The 24,469-nt window shown below is 33.9% G+C and overlaps 1 protein-coding gene across 1 annotated transcript in view; it reads left to right on the forward strand.

Annotated features, from left to right (window-relative positions):
• Positions 1 to 24,469, forward strand: part of LOC114334666 (pleckstrin homology domain-containing family F member 2) — a 75,162-nt gene that overhangs the window by 22,480 nt on the left and 28,213 nt on the right. Inside the window, exons 3-6 of the mRNA XM_050645317.1 lie at positions 9,061 to 9,262; positions 16,525 to 16,650; positions 20,475 to 20,581; positions 20,715 to 20,877. Coding sequence (XP_050501274.1) covers positions 9,061 to 9,262; positions 16,525 to 16,650; positions 20,475 to 20,581; positions 20,715 to 20,877 — 598 coding nt within the window. The remainder of the gene's footprint in view (positions 1 to 9,060; positions 9,263 to 16,524; positions 16,651 to 20,474; positions 20,582 to 20,714; positions 20,878 to 24,469) is intronic.

The following is a 24,469-nucleotide window of genomic DNA, read 5'->3' on the forward strand; positions in this document are numbered from 1 at the left end:
ACAAAGTTTTCCATATGGTTCCAACTTACAGGGACATGTATATGTTTGACGTTTCAATTTCCACTCCAGAAATCGTTCTCAAAAAGATTATTTTAAAAATTCTGGGAAGATTGTATAAGAGATTATACAGTAACTACGTAATATTATTCCATATAATTATACAGATTATACGCCTGGATCCCGCGCACCAAAAAAAGTTTATTAATAGAAAACTGAAAATTTGTTAATAGCTTAAAAGTGTCTAGTCGGACAAACTTTGATCTACGGGAACACTGGAACAGGGGAAGTTTTAATTGTGGAACAGGTTATAGGTTTAAAATGTCAGACTATGAAAACGTCCCATGTATTTTGTTGGACAGAACTTCCTATTGATTTGTTATCCTTTCATTAAACTCTAATGCAAAAATCAGACTGCTATTTACCACCAACATAATTCCTGTCATTTGACATGTTCTATGTGTTGGACTTATTAAAATGCCCAACATATCTGTCGGACAAACATTTTTTCATATATTATATAAAGTTTGCTAATGAATAAACTTAAAAACAACCTGCTAGTTTTCACAATCATAAACTTGTCAGGATGACACATTCCACAATAATTAAAATCACGTTCCACATCCCCTTTTGTCATCATAGTTGGTCCGACTAGACACCGTTAAGATATTAACAAATTTTCAGTTTGCTATTAATAAATTTTTTTTGGTACGCGGGATTCAGGCATTATGTGTTCCATGTAATTATTCGTTATATAGAAAACTTGAAGATCTTTTTGCACAGCTGTGCCTGAGACCCGTGTTGAGCTGCCCCCCCCCCCCCCACTTGCAAAAATTAAAAAACAAATAGCCCTGATTTATGAGCTATTTATGAGCTCTCATATTCCGCAAACTAAAAATTTTGAGCTCGTTCCACTGAGCAGGAATTTAATACCCTAGTGGGGGGGGCTGAGTCAGCCCCCCCCACTACTTAAAAATGGGAATATTGAATCGGTTTTTGCGGCAGAATTACGAGCTATTTATGAGCTCTTGAAATTATATAGTTTCGATTTTTGAGCTCATCCCCTTCACCCCCAAACAACCCTTTAATTGATTTAACTTAAGAGAAAGATGCTGAGAAAACTTAAAATATATCGTATTGCGGATATAATTCCTATAGCTTATATACTCTAAGAATAAACTATTAAATCAAGGGCATTTCGTTTATTGAGCTACAACCCCTTTGCAAGAAAACCACCCTATCTTCCCGGCTTAAGAGAAAGTTGTACTTAAAATGCGTTAAACTAATTATTTGGCGACTACATATCATTTAATAATGTATAAGCTTCCAAATTACGCGCATTTAGATCAGTAAATTGCAATTTATTTTGTATAGTGCAGTCACTGAAAGTAAAAATCAACGATTACCTTCAATTTCGGTGAACCTTCATCGATTTTCACGAAAATTGGTCAGTGGTTAGAGGATACGTCAAGAAACAAAGGTGACATGGTACCACCTTGCGCCTTTACCCTGAGGGTGGATACCGCCCCTTCTCGGGGGTGAAAATTATTTTATAAAAAATAACTGCACAAATCAATAAAAGAACAAATTAAAAGCAAAATTTATTATATAAAATTAATAAAATAAGTCAATACTTTTTAAGTTATTAAAGATCAAAGATTTTAATTATTTGTGAAAAAAAATGCATGTTTTGAAGAGGTTTTTTGTAAATCACTGAAAAACTGTACGTTTTTACAAAAAAGTTAATAGTAGTTTAATTCGTACAGCTTATATTCTAAGAATAAACTCTAAAATCACGCGCCTTTCGATTATTGAACTACAACCCATTCGCAAGAAAACCATCCCATATTCCCGGCTTAAGAGAGGGTTGTACTTAAAATAATTTAAATTAATTATTTGTCGACTATATATTGTTTAATAATTTATGAGCTCGCAAAATATACGCATCTCAATTATTGAATTGCCATTTTCTTTCTATAGTGCAGTCACTGAAGGTAAAAATCAACTATGACCTTCGATTTCGGTAAATCTCCATTCATTTTCACGAAAATTGGTGAGCGGATTTTGATACTATCAACTTTTTCTGGATCTTATTTTTGATGGGTATTTCTAAGTACTTTGACAAGTATTTAGTACCTAAATGTTATAAAATGCATCTTTTTCCCGTTATTTAAGCTTGAACCCTTAGATTTGAACAGTCGCGGAAAAAAATATACATTTAATTACCAATAACTTACTTTAAATTAACATTAAAGGTTTTTCAAGTAAGCAATTTATTATATTTTTTATTAGCTTCAATTTTAGTGATAAAAACTTTTTTGTAAAAACTTACACTTTTTGAGTCATTTATGAAAAATCGCTCTAAAGCATGCATTTTCTTTCCAAAAATTAAAATATTTGATCTTTAATAACTCAAAAAGTATTGATTTATTTTAATCACATTATATAACAAATTTTGCTTACAATTTGTCCCTCTCTCGATTTGTGGGGTTATTTTTAATAAAGTAATTTTCACTCCCGAGAAGGGGTGACATATACCCCAGGCTAAAACCCCAAGTTGTTATTGTCAATTCGTGAAAATAAATGGAGATTTACCGAAATCGAAGGTAATAGTTGATTTTTACCTTCAGTGACTGCACTATAGAAAGAAAATGGCAATTCAATAATTGAGATGCGTATATTTTGCAAAATTATGCTATTAAATAATATTGCTAATAAATTATTAAACGATATGTAGTCGCCAAATAATCAATTTAAATTATTTTAAGAACAACTCTCCCTTAAGCCGGTAAAATGGGGTCGTTTTCTTGCGAAGGGGTTGCAGCTATATAATCGAAAGGTGCGTGATTTAAGAGTTTATTCTTAGAATATAAGCTATACGAATTAAACTACTATTAACTTTTTTGTAAAAACTTACAGTTTTTCAGTGATTTACAAAAAACCTCTTCAAAACATGCATTTTTTTCACAAATAATTAAAATCTTTGATCTTTAATAACTTAAAAAGTATTGACTTATTTTATTAACTTTATATAATAAATTTTGCTTTTAATTTGTTCTTTTATTGATTTGTGCAGTTATTTTTTATAAAATAATTTTCACCCCCGAGAAGGGGCGGTATCCACCCTCAGGGTAAAGGCGCAAGGTGGTACCATGTCACCTTTGTTTCTTGACGTATCCTCTAACCACTGACCAATTTTCGTGAAAATCGATGAAGGTTCACCGAACTTGAAGGTAATCGTTGATTTTTACCTTCAGTGACTGCACTATACAAAATAAATTGCAATTTACTGATCTAAATGCGTGTAATTTGGAAGCTTATAAATTATTAAATGATATGTAGTCGCCAAATAATTAGTTTAACGCATTTTAAGTACAACTTTCTCTTAAGCCGGGAAGATAGGGTGGTTTTCTTGCGAAGGGGTTGTAGCTCAATAATCGAAATGCCCTTGATTTAATAGTTTATTCTTAGAGTATATAAGCTATAGGAATTATATCCGCAATACGATATATTTTAAGTTTTCTCAGCATCTTTCTCTTAAGTTAAATCAATTAAAGGGTTGTTTGGGGGTGAAGGGGATGAGCTCAAAAATCGAAACTATATAATTTCAAGAGCTCATAAATAGCTCGTAATTCTGCCGCAAAAACCGATTCAATATTCCTATTTTTAAGCAGTGGGGGGGGGGCTGACTCAGCCCCACCCACTAGGGTATTAAATTCCTGCTCAGTGGAACGAGCTCAAAATTTTTAGTTTGCGGAATATGAGAGCTCATAAATAGCTCATAAATCAGGGCTATTTGTTTTTTAATTTTTGCAAGTGGGGGGGGGGCAGCTCAACACGGGTGTGCCTGAGACAACATTTAACACATTCGGCGTTCAACATTTAACGCACAAGTGTCGGCGGTAGTACTGCGATACTAAATAAACTATTTAAGTATGTGGTACCAGCCAAGTAGCGTTTGTTCAAGATGGGAACCAAACGTGTTAAGAGTAATGATTAACACAATTAAATTTTTTGAATTTTTGAATATTATTTAATTAATTTTTATTCGACCGAGAATAGGTCAGTTTTCAAAACAAATTGCAAACCGCCTGCTAAACCTTCAGTAGATAAACTGTAACTGTAACGGCTAATTTAATACTGGTGGAAATTTTAACAAGGTAACATGGCATATAATGACTATCCCATGTGAAAGCAAATCATCATTATGCAAAGTATGTTCAGTTGTTTGTTATACAAACACCACCCAAAGTTTATTTCTGTGTTAAAATGTTTTAATTATTTAAAAAAATATTGTTCAAAAACTTCCATTAAAAAATAATGAAAACCAAATTTATGAACTGTATAATTAGTTTGTTACCAATATAATTTATCTGTTGACATATTTAGCCTCATTATAAAATGTATGTCAATTATATACTATTTACACAATACTTCTATATTATGAACATTTATCATACTAATACGAAAATTTAAGAATAGTGATCTCCAATAATTGAATGCTATGCTGGAACAAACTGCCGACTGTGGGGAATGTTACGAGACTTTACTTTATGCATCCTATAGTCTATCCTATCATATTACGCTCATAAAGATTCCTTTTTTTTTTCAAAATGATCCATTATAACGTGTTTTTTCAATTTGTCAACAAAATCTGATTTGGGGGCAATGTTGTTCTAGAATAGCGTTCACTTACTGTATATTGGTTAGCTAATAGCTTTCTAACTGTAGTTAGCTATTTTGCTAACTACTACAGTGCGTCCATAAAGTAACGCATAAATTCATTATTTCGTAAACCGCCGACTTTAGGGAAAAATCCCGAAACACAGGTCGATTTTTATTTTTAAATTACGATTTTTTGCCATATATATCATACTAGTGACATCAATCTGGGCGTGATGTAATATAAACATTAACAAAATTACTTACACAGGGTGTCCAAAATTTTTTTTTAAATTTAATTAATTGACACAAAAAGGTGAATGTATGCAATTTATTTAATTCTAAATACATTTTATTTAAATTTTATTTGAAAAATAAACATTGATTTTCTCTTAAACGAAATGTTCAAACTGCCAAGAGGTAGGTGGGTGGCAGGTTTAACATTGATTAAGCGAAAAACAATATTTATTTGCCAAATAAATATTTTTTTTCTGTTTTCTGATAACAGTGAAACGTATTTTGAATTAAATAAATTACGTACACTCTTCTTTTTGTCTCAATTAATTTTATTTAAAAAATGTTTTTTGAACACCCTATATAAATAATTTTGTTAATGTTTATATTATTGAATAGAGAATTGAATACCCTTTCAAATGAGCTATCACATGACCACTATTCTCATTTAAAAAAATCATCGATTACGTCATCACGCCCAGATTGATGACGTCACTAGTATGATATATATGCCAGAAGATCGTAATTTAAAAATAAAAATAGACCTGTTTAGGGATTTTTCCTTAAAGTCGCCTGTGTACGAAATAATAAATTTATGCGTTACTTTATGGACGCACTGTATATTTTTTTAGGAATAAGCCACAATTATAATTAAAACAATTTATACTTGACATTTCAATTACCTACTCTGAAATTGTCCCCAAAATAAAATTATAGTTTCACAACCATATTATTTTTTCTGCTATTAGAGGAGAGGAGAAATTTGTTAAGGTACCTTCTTTTTCTTTACATGCCATCTCCGTCATAGAGGTTGGCAATCATCATGGCTATTCTGATCTTTGATGCGGTTGCTCTAAATAGTTTGATGCTGAAAGTTTGTAACCACTGCAAATTCATACGCGAATAGAAGCAATGTATAGAAATGCATGTTTTAAGTATCTAACTGTCAAGGAATGATATCGAAAATTTAAGACTGAAAGAGAGGAGACGAATGATAAGCCGTGCATTGAGTACTGCATCAACAGACAGGAGTGTGACATATGTGGAAGGTTTAATTCGAGAAAATTGTCGAATTTCAATCAGAGCAACTTCAGAAAATGTTGGAGTATATGATCTATCCATAGTATCGTACACAAACTAAGTTACAGCAAATTTTGTGCTCAATGGGTTCCTCTTCTTTTGTCAGAGGACCAAAAAAACTTGCCATTGGGTTTATCTTTGCAACATCTCAGGGAATACAGGCGAATCTTTGTGTTATTATTTTGAACTATCCAGTAATCATGTCATCGATGCAAGGGAAACCTGCAAGTTCTATGTCACCAAAGAAGTTTAAATTTCTGCATGCAAAGTAATGTTAACATGATGATCTGTCGTTTTCTGTCCATGATTTGTCTTATTCTTTAATTTGTTACGTGCAGAAATCCATTTCCAAAACAAGGAGTTTTTGTTCCATCCTCTTAGTGAGATGCCAGGTTTCGAAACCATAAAATACATACAACGCTTTTAAAAATACGGTTATGTAGTTGTATTTTTTTTCTGTTTAGAGATAGTTTTTGACCAGATTAGTGAGTTTAGTCCATCTATTATTTTCTTCTGTTTTATGATTCGTTCTTCGATTTTTGTTTCAGTGCGTCCGTTTCTTTCCATGTTTGCCCCCAAATAGATATAATATTTGGAACATGATAAAATTACCTTTCCATCTTTTAACTTTGGTTCATCGTTCTTAACTCGTCCTATGCTATGCACACGTATTTCGTTTTTGCACGTGGATTTCGATCCGAGTGGTCAAAAAATTGTTATAAATAATTTAATTGTTTATAAAGCTCTGGCTTATAAACTAAAATAGATAAAAAATGTTTCAAATAAAATTTTTTCCTTAATAAAAAACGAAGAAAAAACGTTTACTAAACTTAATCCAACAATTAGAACTCAAGATATTGTAAACTAAACCTGTTACTCCGTTATAGTAATATATAATATAACTAACAATTAAATTGTTTATAACAATTTTTTGACTACTCGGATCGAAATCCACCCTCGAAATTCGTAATCAGCAGCCAAAAATCCATAAGAAACCGTTGAGTTTGTCCATCAGAATTGAAAAGGACACGGTGACCTCTATTTGGCGCCTAGACTAGAGGGGAAGGATATCATAATGATATAATAGTGGGAAAATCCTAAAAAAAGCAACAATATTTATCATCACTAGAGACAGATTTCTAGTAAAAAATGACATTCAATGTTCTAATACACAATGACACAATTTTCTAATAAATTTATTCCCACAAACAAGATTGGACTACATACATGGAAATAGTAAATATAGAACCATATATTGAGAGAAATCTACAAATAAGGCCAATAATTGTGGAATAAATTATTTCTGCATGCAAAGTAATGTTAACATATTTTTACCATGAAATGATGCTTGCTCGTAGAATTTATAGAACCTAGGTTTATAGAACTTAGATTGCATATCAACACAAACCTGTATAATCAAAATTTGAACAAGTTCTATCAAGCAATATAATGAAAACGTCCAAGAAACTCTCACCTGGTGTCATTCTTCTGCGCGACAATGCTCAGTCTCATGTTGGCAAAACAGTGAAATAAAATCCAAAACGAAAGAAATGGAGGATATTAGAGCATCCGCCCTTTAATCACGATTTATGTCCTTGTGATTTTCAAGTCTTTCTCAACAGCCTCAAGAATTCTTTAAGCAGGCTATACATCGGTTGGTGAAACAATGGGATATGTGCCTTAATTGTAGTAGTAATTATTTGTATATACAGGGTGTAACAAAAATACAGGTCATAAATTTAATCACATATTCTGGGACCAAAAATAATTCGATTGAACCTAACTTACCTTAGTACAAATGTGCACATAAAAAAGTTACAGCCCTTTGAAGTTACAAAATGAAAATTGATTTTTTCCAATATATCGAAAACTATTAGATATTTTTTATTGAAAATGGACATGTGGCATTCTTATGGAAGTAGCATCGTAAGAAAAAATTATAGTGAAATTTGGACACCCCAAAAAAATTTTATGGGGGTTTTGTTCCTTTAAACCCCCCGAAACTTTTGTGTACGTTCCAATTAAATTATTATTGTAGTGGCTTTTAAGACTTTTTTGGTGGCACAATGCTTTTAAGACTTTTTTGCCTCTTAGTACTTTTTTGAAAAGTCAGTTTTTAACGAGATATTTCGAATATTTGTCAAATCCACCACATATTTGTATATGGTTAAGTACGATTATGGAGACTTGGTAATAATATGAAAATTTATTTATGATTTACATTTTTAGGGATATTTTGAACCATATTAAAAAAGAAGCCACATCTCGATAAAAGGCGCCTTTTCGAAAAAATACAAAGAGGCAAAAAAGTTTTAAAAACAATGTGTTTAACTAATGGTACCGCAGTAATATTTTAATTGGAACGTACACAAACATTTGGGGGCTTTAAAAGAACAAAACCCCCATAAAATTTTTATGTAAACATATTAAAAAATAAACCTCAACTCGATAAAAACTGCCTTATCGAAAAAATACTAAGAGGCAAAAAGTTTTAATAATAGTCAATTAAACTAATGGTACCACAATAATAATTTAATTGAGACGTACACAAAAATTTTGGGGGATTTAAGGGAACAAAATCTCCATAAAATTTTTATGGGTGCACAAATTTCACTATAATTTTTCTTTAAGATGCTCCTGCAATAAGAATGCCACATGCCCATTTTCAATAAAAAATCTCCAATAGTTTTCGATATATTCGAAAAAATCGATTTTCATTTTGTAACTTCAAAGGGCCGTAACTTTTTTTATGTGCATATTTGTACTAAGGTAAGTTAGGTTAACTCGAACTATTTTTGGTCCTAGAATATGTGATTTAATTTATGACCGGTATTTTTGTTACACCTTGTATATTTGCCAATAACGTTTTTCTGGACCAAAGCAGTTTTTCAATTGAACAAGCATCATATTAAGTTCTTTACCTTCTGATTCTTTATATTATGTGACTCAACTATACTTTTAAGTATGTGATTATTACATGTATTAGTTTGCAATACACTGGACTTAGTTGCATCAACTGCAAAAAAATCATCAATTTGAAAGTGTAAATATTTAATGAATTTAAAAAACTCTTAATTCTTATTTCAGCCGTTAGGTGTTCCTGGTAGAGTACTGGTTGGAGAAGGTGTGTTAACAAAGATGTGTAGGAAAAAACCAAAAACGAGGCAATTTTTCTTATTTAATGATATTCTTGTATATGGAAATATTATTATTAATAAAAAGAAATACAATAAGCAACATATCATTCCGTTAGAAGAAGTAAAATTAGAAAGCCTAGAAGATGATTCTTGTAAGTAATAGATTCCATATAGCTCTTATATATTCTTATATAGCTTAATATATTCTTAGTTGTTGGTAATATTTAATATAAGTGATACTATGGTACTTCTCAGAGACTTTTTTCAGTGCGTCGCAGTTTTTAGATTTCACAATAAAACACTGAAAACTTTTGTTTTCTGTATTTCCACAAAATTTATTATTTACAACTATGTGACTACAGCTGTTTCGGCAGAGTGCCTTTCTCAAGTGATATAATTTACAATGTGTTTGCCTTTTTAAGTCTCTAACTGAAGAGGTTGAGGAGTGGGGAGCTGTTTGTCTCGAGTTGGTCATTCAGAATTATATCTGTATTTTTCAGTTTATTAATTTCCATAGATTCTAAAAAAGATAGCTTAAGGCCTTTATTTTGGATATGCAGAATTTGAAACTCTTCATTGAAAGAATGATTATGATCTAGAAGGTGAAGTGCGTATGTAGAAGTGTCTGTTTTTCTATTGTTGAAAGCCCTTTTGTCTTCTGCTATCCGTTTGTCAAAAGTTCTGCCAGTTTGGCCGATGTACGTTTTCGGACAGTCACCACAAGTTAGTTTGTACACACCACTCTGTAGTTGCTTTCTCTTTCGGCTTTTATTGTTCTTAATATATTTGCTTAAGTTGTTGTTAGTTCTGAAAGCTGGTATTATTCCTTTCTTTTTTATGTACCTGGCTATTTTTGTTGTTATCTTGCCAGTATATGTGAGAGAGCAGAAGGTACTGGGTTCTTTCTGTGGTGGTGGATACACTAATTTCAGGGCTTTCTTATGGCTCTCTCACATATACTGGCAAGATAACAACAAAAATAGCCAGATACATAAAAAAGAAAGGAATAATACCAGCTTTCAGAACTAACAACAACTTAAGCAAATATATTAAGAACAATAAAAGCCGAAAGAGAAAGCAACTACAGAGTGGTGTGTACAAACTAACTTGTGGTGACTGTCCGAAAACGTACATCGGCCAAACTGGCAGAACTTTTGACAAACGGATAGCAGAACAAAAAGGGCTTTCAACAATAGAAAAACAGACACTTCTACATACGCACTTCACCTTCTAGATCATAATCATTCTTTCAATGAAGAGTTTCAAATTCTGCATATCCAAAATAAAGGCCTTAAGCTATCTTTTTTAGAATCTATGGAAATTAATAAACTGAAAAATACAGATATAATTCTGAATGACCAACTCGAGACAAACAGCTCCCCACTCCTCAACCTCTTCAGTTAGAGACTTAAAAAGGCAAACACATTGTAAATTATATCACTTGAGAAAGGCACTCTGCCGAAACAGCTGTAGTCACATAGTTGTAAATAATAAATTTTGTGGAAGTATAGAAAACAAAAGTTTTCAGTGTTTTATTGTGAGATAAAATGAACTTCCATCAAGTATCGGTCGAATCCATCAGTTTTTAGATTTCTTTCTAACGTAGTTGGAAGTGACAGAAAAAAAGGTACGTCGGTGAATATACGCATTTATAACATTTATTCTAGTTGTTGATAGATGGCGCTATAATAAAAAAATGCTTTACATATTATCTATAATCTATACGACTATAAATCTGTACAATTTATACGACTATACAAATCAAAGAACATAGCTTTTCATAAATGCAATAAACACGATTCATTTGATTTTATACCAAATTGCAATCATACTTACTTACTTACTTAAGCCGTCCTCTTGTACCTTACGGTGTCGAGGTAAGTGGAGAAATCAGACGTCTCCGTGCCTTTCGGTCAGTAGCTAGTCTCTCTGCTTCTCTCCACCCAATATTTCTTTTTGCGCAAACCTTTCCAATATCCGCGTTTCATGTTCTTGCTGGCCTGCCTCTTTGTCGTTTGTTGTCGGATTCAGCTTTCCATACCCTCTTTACAGTTCTACCTTCACTCATTCTCGCCATATGTCCGAACCACGATAACTGTTTCGTTTCAAGTCTGTCTAAGGTCCTTCCAATGCCGCACCTTTCACGTATCTCTTCGTTTCTTATACGATCAGGTCTTCTCACCCCGGATACCACTCGTAAATATCGCATTTCGAATGCTTGAATTTTACCACGGATGTTGTCGTTCACTGTCCACGTTTCACAACCGTAGAGCAGCAGCGGCTGGTATACAGTTTGAAATACTTTCATTTTTGTTTTCAGGCTTACTTCCTTCTTCATAATAAAACTCTTATTTAGTGCATAGTATAATTTTGTTGCACTCATTACCAGTGGCGGCTGGTCAGGGTCGGCAGTGCCGACCCACACATTTAAGGACACATTATAGATTTTTTTAAATATTTAGTTGATGATATTCATTTCTGTGAAATAAAAAAATATCTGTGAGATAATACAGACTAAATTTTATTCATTGTTTTTAAAAGAATTCGATCGATCCCATACGTTAAGTGATCCCTGTGCGCTGTGCGTAAGAGACTTTTCAAAAATGATCCTATACCCGATTGCGATTGTGTGAATTCTTATTATAAAGCCCGGCTCGGCAAGCCGTCCCCAGATTGAAGATTTGCTTGTAATGAAAAGCTATGGAATATTAGCCGATAGGCAACCAATTATACATTTCCCGTACTATTTGAATGGCAAGTACAGCAGAAACCAATCTGCCGAGCGGTGATCTGCAAACGGTAGCAAGGCACGTACAGCCACGTACCTTGCTATAGCGTCCGGGATAAAATTATGAAATATGTACAAGCCGACAAGCCAGTGCTGGCGCGTGACCTTGAGTGAAAATACACAGCGACAAATGCAGAATACGAGAAGGTCAGACGCCAACTCTCGTTTGTCGCTCTGTAAGTAGGTAGTTTTACGTCGTTTAGTGATTGATATTGTAATTTTTTTAAGTTGTTAGAAATTACCATTTAGGTGACAAGATGAATCGGACGATTCGTTACATCAAGTTAATTATAGAGAACAAATAAAATTATTTAACAAATTTTCTAATTTACTTTCTGACTCGAAGACATTAAGCGGCGTACCTAAAACAGCACAGAGTGAAAGAATCAATTAGTAGTTACATTTTGATGCTTTTCGGTATAAGTAGAAGTAGACGAAACTACTGATAGAGGTAACATGTCATTCACAAGTATCAATTGTTCTTCGATACGCGTTACGTCTAATATTTAGAGAGGTTTTTAGGTTTTCAGACGTGAGTAGAAGTCATAAGACAGATATCAAAAATAAATTGGTAAGGCAAATTTATGACGGCGCTGCCTTGATGTCCGGTAAATTGTATGGTCTCCAGGCAAAAGTTAAAACTATTGCACCAGGCAAAACTATTATTTACTCACTGTTATAAGTCATTGACCTCTTTGATGATTTAAAATTTAAAAGTTACGCCAAAGAATTTTCAAAATATCTATTAGACAAATTCATTAAAAATTATTATCCATCATTCTTTAATCAAATAAAATAAGAAGATGGATTAACAGGTTTATATGCTGCTCCAAATATTTTCGGAAGGTGGGATAAGTTACAAAATATGTATAATTTTATATACCACAATTCATTAAGTACAACAAACTGTTCCCGAAATTAATAAATTATTGTGCTCAAATGTGGGCAAATTCTGCCTCAAATGAACGGGATCTCCGTTGTCTCAAAAGAGTCAAAACGTATTGTCGAAACACCATGAAACAAGAGAGAATGTCAAACTTGTCTCAAATTTCAAATGTCAATAAAAAAAACTTTTAAAATCTCCCCAAAGCAATAATAAATTTTACAATGACGGTATAACCCATTTTGCTACTTCGAAACAACATAGACTAAATAGACTTAATTTATAAACAGGTTTAGGTTCTAAATTTATAGGAAAAAACAAAAAAAAAAACAAAAAAAATAAAAAAAACAGAAACCAAAAATCTCCTATGAAATTGAAGCCTTTTAATTAGATGGCATACCTATCTGAGGAGACAAAACCTTGCCGACCCTGTCCCTAAAGCCACGAGCCGCCACTGCTCATTACTCTGCTGTTTATTTCTGGTTCTATATTTTCTTGTCCATTCATTGTTGATCCTAGATATTTGAAGTTCTCTACTTGTGTAATGGTCTCATTATTTAGCTTTACATTTATATTTTCTTGTTTTCGATATTACTAAAGCTTCTGCTTTTTCAATATTTAGTTTCATCCCGAATTTCTTAAAAGCTTCATTCCAAACATTCACATTCACTTGCAAGTCTTTTTCTGATTTTGCCACAATTACCAGGTCATCGGCATATATCAACTCTGACACGTATACTTCCCTGAAAATATAAAACTGAAGTTTATACATCCCAACCCTAGTTCTGTTTACCTTACCCCTGCATTCTTTTGCAATTTCGTCCATTAGAGTGATGAACAACAAGGACTTAGAACACCACCTTGTCTTACATCTGTCCTTGTGTAGAATTCTAAAGATGAGCTGTTGTTCGTTCTTACATTATTACGTGTACATTTATATATACTCTTGATTGCTTGGATTAGTTTCGGTTTCACATTTCTACGGTTTAATATTTCCCAGATCTTGTTACGCGGCGCACGATCAACTGCTTTTTCCAAGTCCACAAAACAGAGAAACAACTTACTGTTATGCTCTAGGGCCTAGGGTTTTTTCTGATAACTGCCATCCAGTGTGATCTCGATATTTTCTCAGATTTTTCTGTAATATTTAGATTAGAGTTTAGTAAACGTTTTTTCCACCTACCTCTACCGAAAGTATACTTTTCCGGACCTGATTGTAGGGAGCAAAGTTGTACTTTTCCTCCCTAGGGAGGAAAATATTTTTCCTCCCTAGGAGGAAAAGTAAAAGTGAGGTTACGGTATTTCATTCATGAAATATAACTTATTGACGCCCTGTACAATATCTATTTGCTATTACGTAAGTATCTATATATTTTAACGTTTATTTATAAAACACCCTGTATTTTGCAGAATCGTAAAAAAACAGTAAATTGTTATTTTGATTTAACAATGTTTACATTAATAATTTGACTTATATTTGACAGTTGACAGTTATATTGTACCTCCTTGTTAGTTTCAGTTTTGATAAATTTTGTTGGTTAGTTACATAAATAAGTTAAGTAAAAATGAAAAAATTATTTGATATTTGAGGAAGGTGGAAAAACCATATGTATAACATGGGAGTAAAGTGCCTTTTCCTCCCTTGAATGATTACTGCCCTCCGCTACGCGTCGGGCAGTAAACTTCATTCTCGGGAGGAAAAGTAACACTTTCCTCCCTTGTTATACAAATAGCTATTTTCTTCGTTTTTTATTAAGGAACAAATTTTATTTGAAACATTTTTTTTATCTCTTTTAGTTTATGAGCTTTAGTTTATTGTTTATAACAATTTTTTGACCATTAGGATCGAAATCCACCCTCGAAATTCGTAATCAGCCAAAAATCCATAAGAAACCGTCGAGTTTGTCCATCAGAATTGAAAAGAACACGGTGACCTCTATTTGGCACCTAGACTAGAGGGGGAGGATATCATAATGATATAAAAGAGGGAAAATCCTAAAAAAAGCAACAATATTTATCATCACTAGAGACAGATTTCTAGTAAAAAAATGACATTCAGTGAGGAAACACAGATTGACTAAATTTTATAATAAATTTATGCCCACAAACAGAAGATTGGACTACTTCTTCTTCTTCTTTAAGTACCTTGCCCAAATTCTTAGGCGTGGGTAGCTTCCATAACAATTTGCCGATATCGTTCTCGATCTTGTGCGGCATGTAACAATTGATCTGCTGATAAGCCAGTCCATTGACGAAGGTTTCTGAGCCATGAATATTTCTTTCGACCAATTCCTCTTTTTCCGTCGATCTTTCCATTGAGTATTAACTGCAGCATCCTGTATCTGCTACCTCTCATTATATGCCCCAGATATTCAAGTTTTCTCTTTTTTATCATCTTCATTAAGTCACCTTCGCCTTGACCTACTCTGTTTAAGACTTCTCTATTAGAAATGCGTTGAACCCAAGATATTCTGAGCATTCTACGATATGACCACATCTCAAAGGCTTCTAATTTGTTCATCATGTTAACCTTCATGATCCAGGTTTCACATCCATATAGTAATACAGGATACACATAACATTTTAGGAACTTGATTCTTAGTTGCAAATTCAGCTGAGAGTTGCTCAGAATAGATCTAAGTTTCATAAATGCTCCTCTTGCAATTTCTATACGAGTTTTAATTTCTTCATCCGGATTTAGTGTCTCGTTTATCCAACATCCTAGGTATTTAAAATGGTTAACTTTTGTTATTGATTCATCACTGACAATTAGTTGCATAGGGCCGACGTCTTGTTTACTAACCACAAGTAACTTTGTCTGATTGGACTACATGGAAATAGTAATATAGAACCATATATTGAGAGAAATCTACAAATAAGGCCAATAATTGTGGAATAAGTTATTGTATTGTCTTTAACCAATTTTGGTGTTTCGCTATCACTAGAATCAGAGCTTATGCTTTTTCTCATGAGCATCTTTCAGTGCGCACAGTTTTTCGATTTCATTCTAACGCATTAAATTATATGTGACAGAAAAAAACGCACGTCGGTGATTACATTTCATCGGTGACATTTATAACATTTATTCTAGTTGTCAATAGATGGCGCTATAGTCGAAAAAAAAATTATTTACGAATTATATAATATATCTACGAATATAATCTGTACAATTTATAAGAATATACAAATCAAAGAAAATACCATTTTATAAATGCAATAAACACAATTGATTTGTTTTTATGCCAAATTGCAAATAAAATATGACAACTGTCAGATTTAACTAAAATGTCATGTCACTAAAATGTATATTATCACGGACTTACCTTTTTTCTATCATTTGTGACGCACTGAAAAATGCTCATGAAAAGAAGCATATAAATTTTGCGGATAATAGATTTTATTCTACTCAAGATCAATCTTAAATTCCGAAATTATTACTAATGACAAACATTATTATTCTTTTGGTGTATTATTTTTTCTTTTTCTGTTGCAAAATTCTGGTGAAATGATTAGTGCCAATAAAATTTAAGGGGTGCCAAACCATAACGTTGTATGTGCCGACCTTCACTAGCACTCTTTCACTGTATTCAAGGTGGGGGGCATCTCAGAGCTTGGGCTTCAAGAGTGCAAGTAAAAATCGGCACAAATGCAAAGAAAGTGTTTTAATTATATAAAACATATTTCAGCTCGAGTGACACTTATAACGTTATGGTTGCGCACCCCTCATTTGTGTTTTTTTACAGTGTATAAAAATGGTTGGTTAATAAGAACTGCTTCAAAATCATTTGCTGTATATGCTGCAACTTCTGTGGAAAAAGGAGAGTGGATGGCACACATCAACAAATGTATTGATGATTTACTTAGAAAAAGTAAGTATTATTTAACCTGTTTAATAAGAAAAGTTCAATATCAAATGAACATTGGTAACGTTTTATAAGGGCAGCCCCCTTAACGTTTTATAAGGGCATATAATCACCCCCCCCCCACATGCGACACTATAAACTCCCACCTTAAAGTTTAGGAAAAGACCAGCCAATTCCATATGTCATATATCCATTTTGGTTTAAGAGTGTCCGTTTCATGGCCCTCCCCATTTGGGGTGTTTTTCGGGCTCTTTCGTTTCGAAAGGTATTCGTCAATACCTTTCCAACGCATATCTCATTTTAGAAATCAGCCATACTGTTCAAAAGTTACCGACCTCAGAAATTTAACTCAATTCCTGTTTAAAAAGGGAAAAATGTTTGTGGGTGTATGCATGTGAGTGGAAAAATTACGTTGTTCTGAATTTTTTCTTTTCTATATTTCAAGAAGGGGTCGGGGCCCCTATTCAGAACCGGTGTAGTTTGTGACATTTGACCATCCAGAAGCCAGGTATAAGACTGGGTAGGTACAACAGGGTATATTTTCCGGGTCAATGTATCTCAGGTTCAAAGAGACTAGGAACACCGCAAATATATCAAATCAGTAGTTCTCAAGTCCGGCTTTCAAACGGTGCCTAAGTGGTCAGGATCAGACATATACATGGCCCAGTATAGCCAAAAACCTGAAAAATTGAATTTTGAAAATTTAGGTTTTTCGACACTTACTCAAAATTCCCACCTACGAATTGGACCAAAAACTGAGCGCTTGTAGGAAGACTCTAGATGCATCTAACGGTGTATACTTCATATTTGGAAAAAATCGAATTTTTCCTCAGTTATATTCCTCATGTGATAAAATCGTTTCCTATAAAAAACGGTTCTTCAAGCTCATTACATCCTAATATACCTTCAGATATCATATTTGACCTTGGCTATATCAGATACTACTTGTCAATACTTTGCAAACCCGTGTTTTTTGCTACGGATCTTTTTTGCAACTAAGATAGCAACACCATAGCGATGATTGACCGTGTTGTTACTTGAATGTTACTTGAAATTTATTTGCTTGACCCTGGTCACTCCTGGTTCTCCATGCACTTTTGACATTCTAGATTGCTACTTTCAATGTCTTAACACTAAATGCACAGGGATTTCTTTGGTTTTCGACTCAGGAGATCCCGTGGTCTACACTTATTCATCCCCTGCCGGATCTTGGATTCCGCGGTCCATAATCAGGATGTTTGATTATTTTATTTGACATTTCGTCGGTCTAATAAGCAAATTGTCTAAGTCCATTTTTTGCGAAAATTGTTTTTTGGTGTCATCTAGTAGTAGACGGTAAAAGCTACCGCCTAACAATTCTCACAAACGCCATTATTATTTTATTTCGCTAAACGAATTTTGCTGAAGTCCCATGTTTTGTTCACATTCATACGAATATTGCCTATGTCCATTGTTTGATCAGATGTTCACTTGTACGTAACAGTGTTTCTGAAGTTGTTTTGATTGAAAACGTTAGAAAATGTAAGTAAATAAATATATTTTGATGATTATTATTAATATGGATATTGTATAATAAGTAGAAAGTTTGTGTAAATATTTTGTTTAATTAATTTTGGTCAATTATATATTACTTGGAGTTAGACAATTTTCTCTTTTATTACTTTTGTTGTCTGTTGGGCATAGGCAAGCTCCAAAGTTTTTTGCCTCTCCTGTAAAATCTTCAATTTGTGACTTACGCTATTTGCTTATTAGACCGACGATTTGCCATTCTTGATTTTGCTAGGAAGACTCTACGAGTAATTAATTCAGTGGTTTCCCGTTGCCTTCTGCATCCTACTCCTCGTGACCTTGGTTCATCCGCTTTCGGGATCGATTTTTCAATCTTAGGACAAAAAAATACCAGCAGAGTGGCTCAAATCTGAGTTCGTACCGTTGCTCAAAAAACCAGGAGCAAAAGTTTGTGAAGACTATACCATCCACAATAGAATTTACCGAAAATGCGAAGAACAAATTGCGCCCAATCAGTTTGGATTTCTGAAGTCCGTTGGTACGAGGGAGGCTTTATTTAGCGTGCAGGTGTTGTTTCAGAAATGTAGAGATGTCACTTGTGATGTTTTTGCATGCCTGATTGACTACAAGAAGGCTTTCGATAGAGTCAGGCATGAACAAATTATGAAACTGCTGAAGAGGACAGGGATTGACGGAAGAGACTTGAAAATAATAGCTAACCTGTATTGGAATCAATCAGCAGTGCTCCGAATAGATGGAGAATATACAGATCAGGTCAAAATCTTAAGGGGACTGAGACAGGGATGCATAATTTCACCTCTGATATTCAATCTGTACTCAGAGCATGTTTTTGAAAAGAATCTAAAAGATATTGATGAAGGCATCTCAATAAATGGAGTCAAGCTCAGTAACCTGCGGTATGCAGATTATACAATAGTGTTTTCCAATATCATAGAAGGGCTGCAAAACTTAATGAACAAAATAACGGAAACAAGTAGAACATATGGACTAGATATAAACACCAGCAAAACCAAGCTAATGATCATCAGCAAGTAAAACATAACTGGAGCAAATCTGTAGGTGAACCAAATGAGAATTGAACGTGTCTCACAATACAAATACTTGGGAACTATAATCTATCAGTCGTGAGACAATACTCAAGATATTAGATCTCGCATCGGAAAGGCAAAAAGTGCATTCTTTTATTATGAGCGCTTTGTTCAAGAGCCATGACCTCACCCTAAAAACAAAAATAAGGCTCCTTAAATATTACGTGTGTACTCAGTGCTTCTATACGGAGTAGAAACGTGGACATTAAAGGCAGAAACTCTATCGAAACTTCAGGCTTTTGAGCTATGGTTGTACAGAAGGATCGTGAAGATACCATGGACATACAAAGTCGACAATGAAGAAGTACTACGGAGGATGAACACAACCGCAGATTTAGTCAACATCGTGAAGGGCCGTAAGCTGCAGTACTTGGGACATATAATGAGAAATCAAGGCAGATACGAGCTACTCCAATGCATTTTACAAGGTAAAATTGAAGGAAAAAGGGCCCCAGGACGAAGAAGAACATCCTGGCTTGCTAACCTTAGAGCATGGTATAGAAAGACCTCGACATAACTATTCCGTATAGCAACCAACAAAGTTATCATAGCGAAAATGATCGCTAACGTTCGGAACGGACAGGCACCCTAGGAACAAGAAGGACAAAAAAGACTTACCCACTCATCAGCCCGAAGCTGTTGGTCAGTAATTGGGAATTGCTTATACCGGCAGTCACTCGGTGAAATTTTTGCTATATCTAGCTACCATCACTTAGTTAGCCTGCAAACCAATGTAGTTGCTCATTTTTATATTAATTCTATAATAAGTTTTATATCAAGTTTATTTTTTTAAAGGAAAAGGCAGTTTTTATTTGGTTCAGAGTTGGACCACCATCTCTAGATAGCTATTTCTGCATCTCATGCGTCCTCGGTGGAGCTATGCAGTCACAACTCTAAACCAAATATCAACAGCCTGCCTATTTAAGGGAAACCATCGCGATACAATGATTCCACCTTTTGAGACGCAATCTAGCGACATCTCTCGTATTACGAGGAAAACAACGAAAAGCCCTAGATACAAAGTTTACTACAATTAAACAATTAAAATAACTGAAATAAAAATAATAAACAATATTTTTAACCCAAGACTTTTCGTTAATAAACTGCTTTCTGGCGACATCCCGTATCTCTGGTTTTTACTTTATTTTATTTTTTTACATAATTATATTTTATAAAGTTGATGTATTATAATTTGCGTATTATTGATTGTAGGTGGTAAAAAAGCTGTCGCAGAACATGCTGCAGTTTGGGTACCAGATGGAGAAGCGCCAGTATGCATGCATTGTAGGAAAACCCAATTTACTTTAATAAACAGAAGGGTTAGTCAATTCATGTTTATAAACTATATTAACAATTTATGTAAATACAATGCTATATCTTGTAACAAAGATGTAACATGTGAACGAAGTTTAAGTTTGGAACATTCTCAATAAATATATTATGTAATTTTAGCATCATTGTCGTAAATGTGGATCTGTGGTATGTGGACCTTGCTCAAGTAAGCGATTCCTGCTTCCCAATCAAAGTTCAAAGCCTCTCAGAGTATGTCTACACTGTTATGAAATACTTACAACTGCTACAACGAAGAATCACACGTTAGACTCGTCTATTAAAGGTAACGTAAATTATATTACTTATTTCAAATTTTGAAAAATAAAACATTTTTTCTCTGGTTTATTTTTAACTTACAAATAAAAGAAATTCTCCTCCTCATACTCATTCCTCTTCTTATCTTTCCCTGTATCATCAAGCATTTCATATCGCTGTTCCCTCATTACGTGTCATAGATATTGCAACTTTCTTATTTTTATTCTGTATTATTTCGTATTCTCTGCTTATTTCTCGCAATACTTCCGTGTTCGTTTTCTTCCGTGTCTGTGCTATTCTAAGCATCCTTCTGGAACACCACATTTTAAGTGACTATAGCTTATTTATATCTTCTCGCTTCAGTGTCCAGCTTTCTAGTCCATATTGTCGTAGGAGTATCGAAAACATATATCATTTGAGAGCTCTTACTATCAGTTCTAATCTAAGGTATTTATTGGAGAGGATTGTTTTCATTTTTACAAACGCATTTCTTGCTTTTTCTATCCTGGTCCTTATTTCTGTTGTTTGATCATTATTTTTTAAAATCCAGGTGCCCAGGTATTTGTATCTTTCAACACTTTCTATCGGTACATCTCCCAAACGTATGTTTGTTTGTATATTTGTTTTCTTTGGTTATTATCATATATTTAGTATTTTTTATATTCATTTACATAGGTGTTTACTTTTTGTCACTAAGTATATTTTGTATCTCCCGGCTATGTAATGACGTCACGTGCGTCAACTATATGTCTATTTCTTGATCAGGAACACTACAGTCACAGCTTCAACTAGATCATTTTCTCCACTTTTTAAGTTATATTATACATACGTATTTTGTATAGCTTGGGGTCGATAGGTTTTTGTTTTTCAGGATGATACGAAAATTTGCTTGCTATTAGGTTTTATTATTTCTTTATAAACCAGGAAGTTGTAGGTTACTATTTATTATACCGCTACACAAAAAAGGAACTACTATCAGATGTGAAAACTACCGCACACTGTCACTAATAACACATGCTAGTAAAATCTTGTTGCATATCATCAAAAACAGATTAAAACCTATCTACATTACCAAATAGCTCAGGAACAAGCGGGGTTTGTAAAGGGTGGAGGTACACGGGAACAGATCCTGAACCTGAGACCATTGAAAAGTCTAGAGAATTTCAATTACCTAGGATTATATGCTTCGTTGACTACCAAAAGACATTTGATTATGTAAGCTGGATAAATCTGTGGTCCATTTTGATAGAAATGGGCACACCAATGCACCTGGTGACACTTATTAAAAATCTGTAACTAGATCACAAGTTCTCAAACTAATTCAAGATCGAGAGAGGTGTTAGACAAGGATTTGTCACCTGACTTATTCAACATTTATGGTGAACATGTCATAACGATGGCTTTAGAAGGATGGGCCGGTGGAATAACAATAGCTGGTAGGAAAATCTTCAATTTTTTAAATTTGCTGATGACACTACACTTATAACATCAAATAAGCAAGAAATGTTTGATCTCTTGCGAAGAGTTGAGTACGAAAGCAATAAAGTTGGTCTGAAAATCCAAAAAGCTAAGACAGAATAATGGTGATCGACAGATTTGACACTATTCAACAGACTAACATGTTACAGGAATACCAGATAGTAAACACTTTTGTCTATCTCGGGTCTAGTATAACTAACGATGGTAACTGTGAAGCAGAAGTTCGGAGACGTATTGGTATGGCAAAAAATGCAATGAGTCGCCTAACTAAAGTTTGGAAAGACAGATCTATCTCTCAAAATATCAAGATGAGACTGGTGAATGCCCTTGTATTATCAATATTTCTATACGGGGCAGAGATTTGGACTCTTCGCGCACGCGAGCGCCAAAAAATTGATGCCTTTGGGATGTGGTGCTGGAGAAGAATGCTGCGCATACCTTGAACAGCTCATAGGACAAACGTTTCCATTCTAAACCAACTCGAGATTAAAAAAGGCTGTGCACAATATGTCTACAACGAATTCTGCAATTCTTCGGTCACGTGGTTAGCAGAGGTGACGATAGTTTGGAGAGATTAATTGTTTCTGGAAACGTTCCGGGGATAAGATCAAGAGGACGATCACCAACTAGATGGTCCGACCAAATTAAGAATTCAGCTGGAAACTCATTCTGCGAAGCTCTTAGAGCTGCTGAAGATAAAGACCAATGGAAAAAAATTTTTACGAATATTGGAAGAAATCACGATTCTTAGTAATGGAGAAACGACAAGAGAGAGAGAGAAAGAGATTTATTATAAAATATGTATTCACAGAGCATATTAATTTGTAATATGGCTCGGGTTTGGAGTGAAATGAACATAATGCAGTAGTTTTTGTGTTACTGGTAATTATTTTCATGGGTCTATGGAACTCGTTCTCAACATAGACACTATTTAGCCAAACCAAAAACTATTTTTTAACTCGTAGTACCCATGCCGACAGTGTGTCGGCACGAGGGTACCGACGACGCACGAGTGTCGGCAGTGGTATTGCGTTACTAAACGTACCGTTACTAGTAGGGCACCTCAGTTTAGTTCTGTTTACGGCATGGGCAGTAAGCATATTATAGACTGCGAGAAAACGTGAGCAACGTACACTTCGCGTCATATAAAACTGGTACACTTTTTTTTCCCAATGTAAACCTGTGTTCAGACTGACAATTATTGTTCGTGAATCACAGCGTTGTTGCCATCAGAGATAACGGAATTGCACTAAATCTAAATACAAAAAATAACGTTTAAAATCTATATTTCGAATTTTAATACATATATTTAAATTACACACTTGTTCACTGTAAAAGTTATTCATTTTGTATTAATTTCAAATTTAGTTTTTAATTTTTCCAGTGCGTTTTATTTATTCTACACAACTTAATACAGTTTGGTCCTACAATTTACGAGAAACCAATCACACCTCTCGATTTGACATTAAACATAATAATTTAAAGTCAAGTCAAGATTTATTATCTATCATTATTTTTGAATTGAAATATTTTCATAAATTATAATAAAACACGAATCAATGTATGGATACTTAATTGAGATGACGGAAAATTACAATTGTTTTAGTTTTTAGTATATTAAAAATGCGGTCTGTCGCACAGCCCCGTTTTTACCTAGTTTGATATAATATTTTCGTTGAACTGGCAACGTTGCCCTAGAAATTAGAATGACACTTGTGACAAGATCAACTTACACAACTTGAAAAAAACACTTTTTTCGGGTATAAGAGTTGTACCAGTTTTTTTTGACGCGAAGTGTACCAGTTAAATCAGGACAGTAGAATAACGAATGAAACTAATGACGGCGAATGGATGATGATTTCTGACCATATGACATCAAGATACAAGCCTGAAGTACCTTTTCAAGTGGACATTTGCCCACGAGACGAATGGGACAGAGGAAACTCTTGACCCAGACTGCAGGGTTACACCTGGTATACGGACGGGTCTAAAACTGCAGACGGTTCGGGCGCAGGAATATTCTGTAGTGGTGGAAATTTAAGGTCTGCAGCGGGTTAACATATGCACAGATAGCCAAGCAGCCATTGGGGCTCTTATAAACCCTAAGGTGAACTCTAGGCTGGTGTGGGAATGTCCACAAG

Source organism: Diabrotica virgifera, chromosome 3 (genome assembly GCF_917563875.1).
Source record: "Diabrotica virgifera virgifera chromosome 3, PGI_DIABVI_V3a".
In the NCBI taxonomy this organism is placed as follows: Eukaryota; Metazoa; Arthropoda; class Insecta; order Coleoptera; family Chrysomelidae; genus Diabrotica; species Diabrotica virgifera.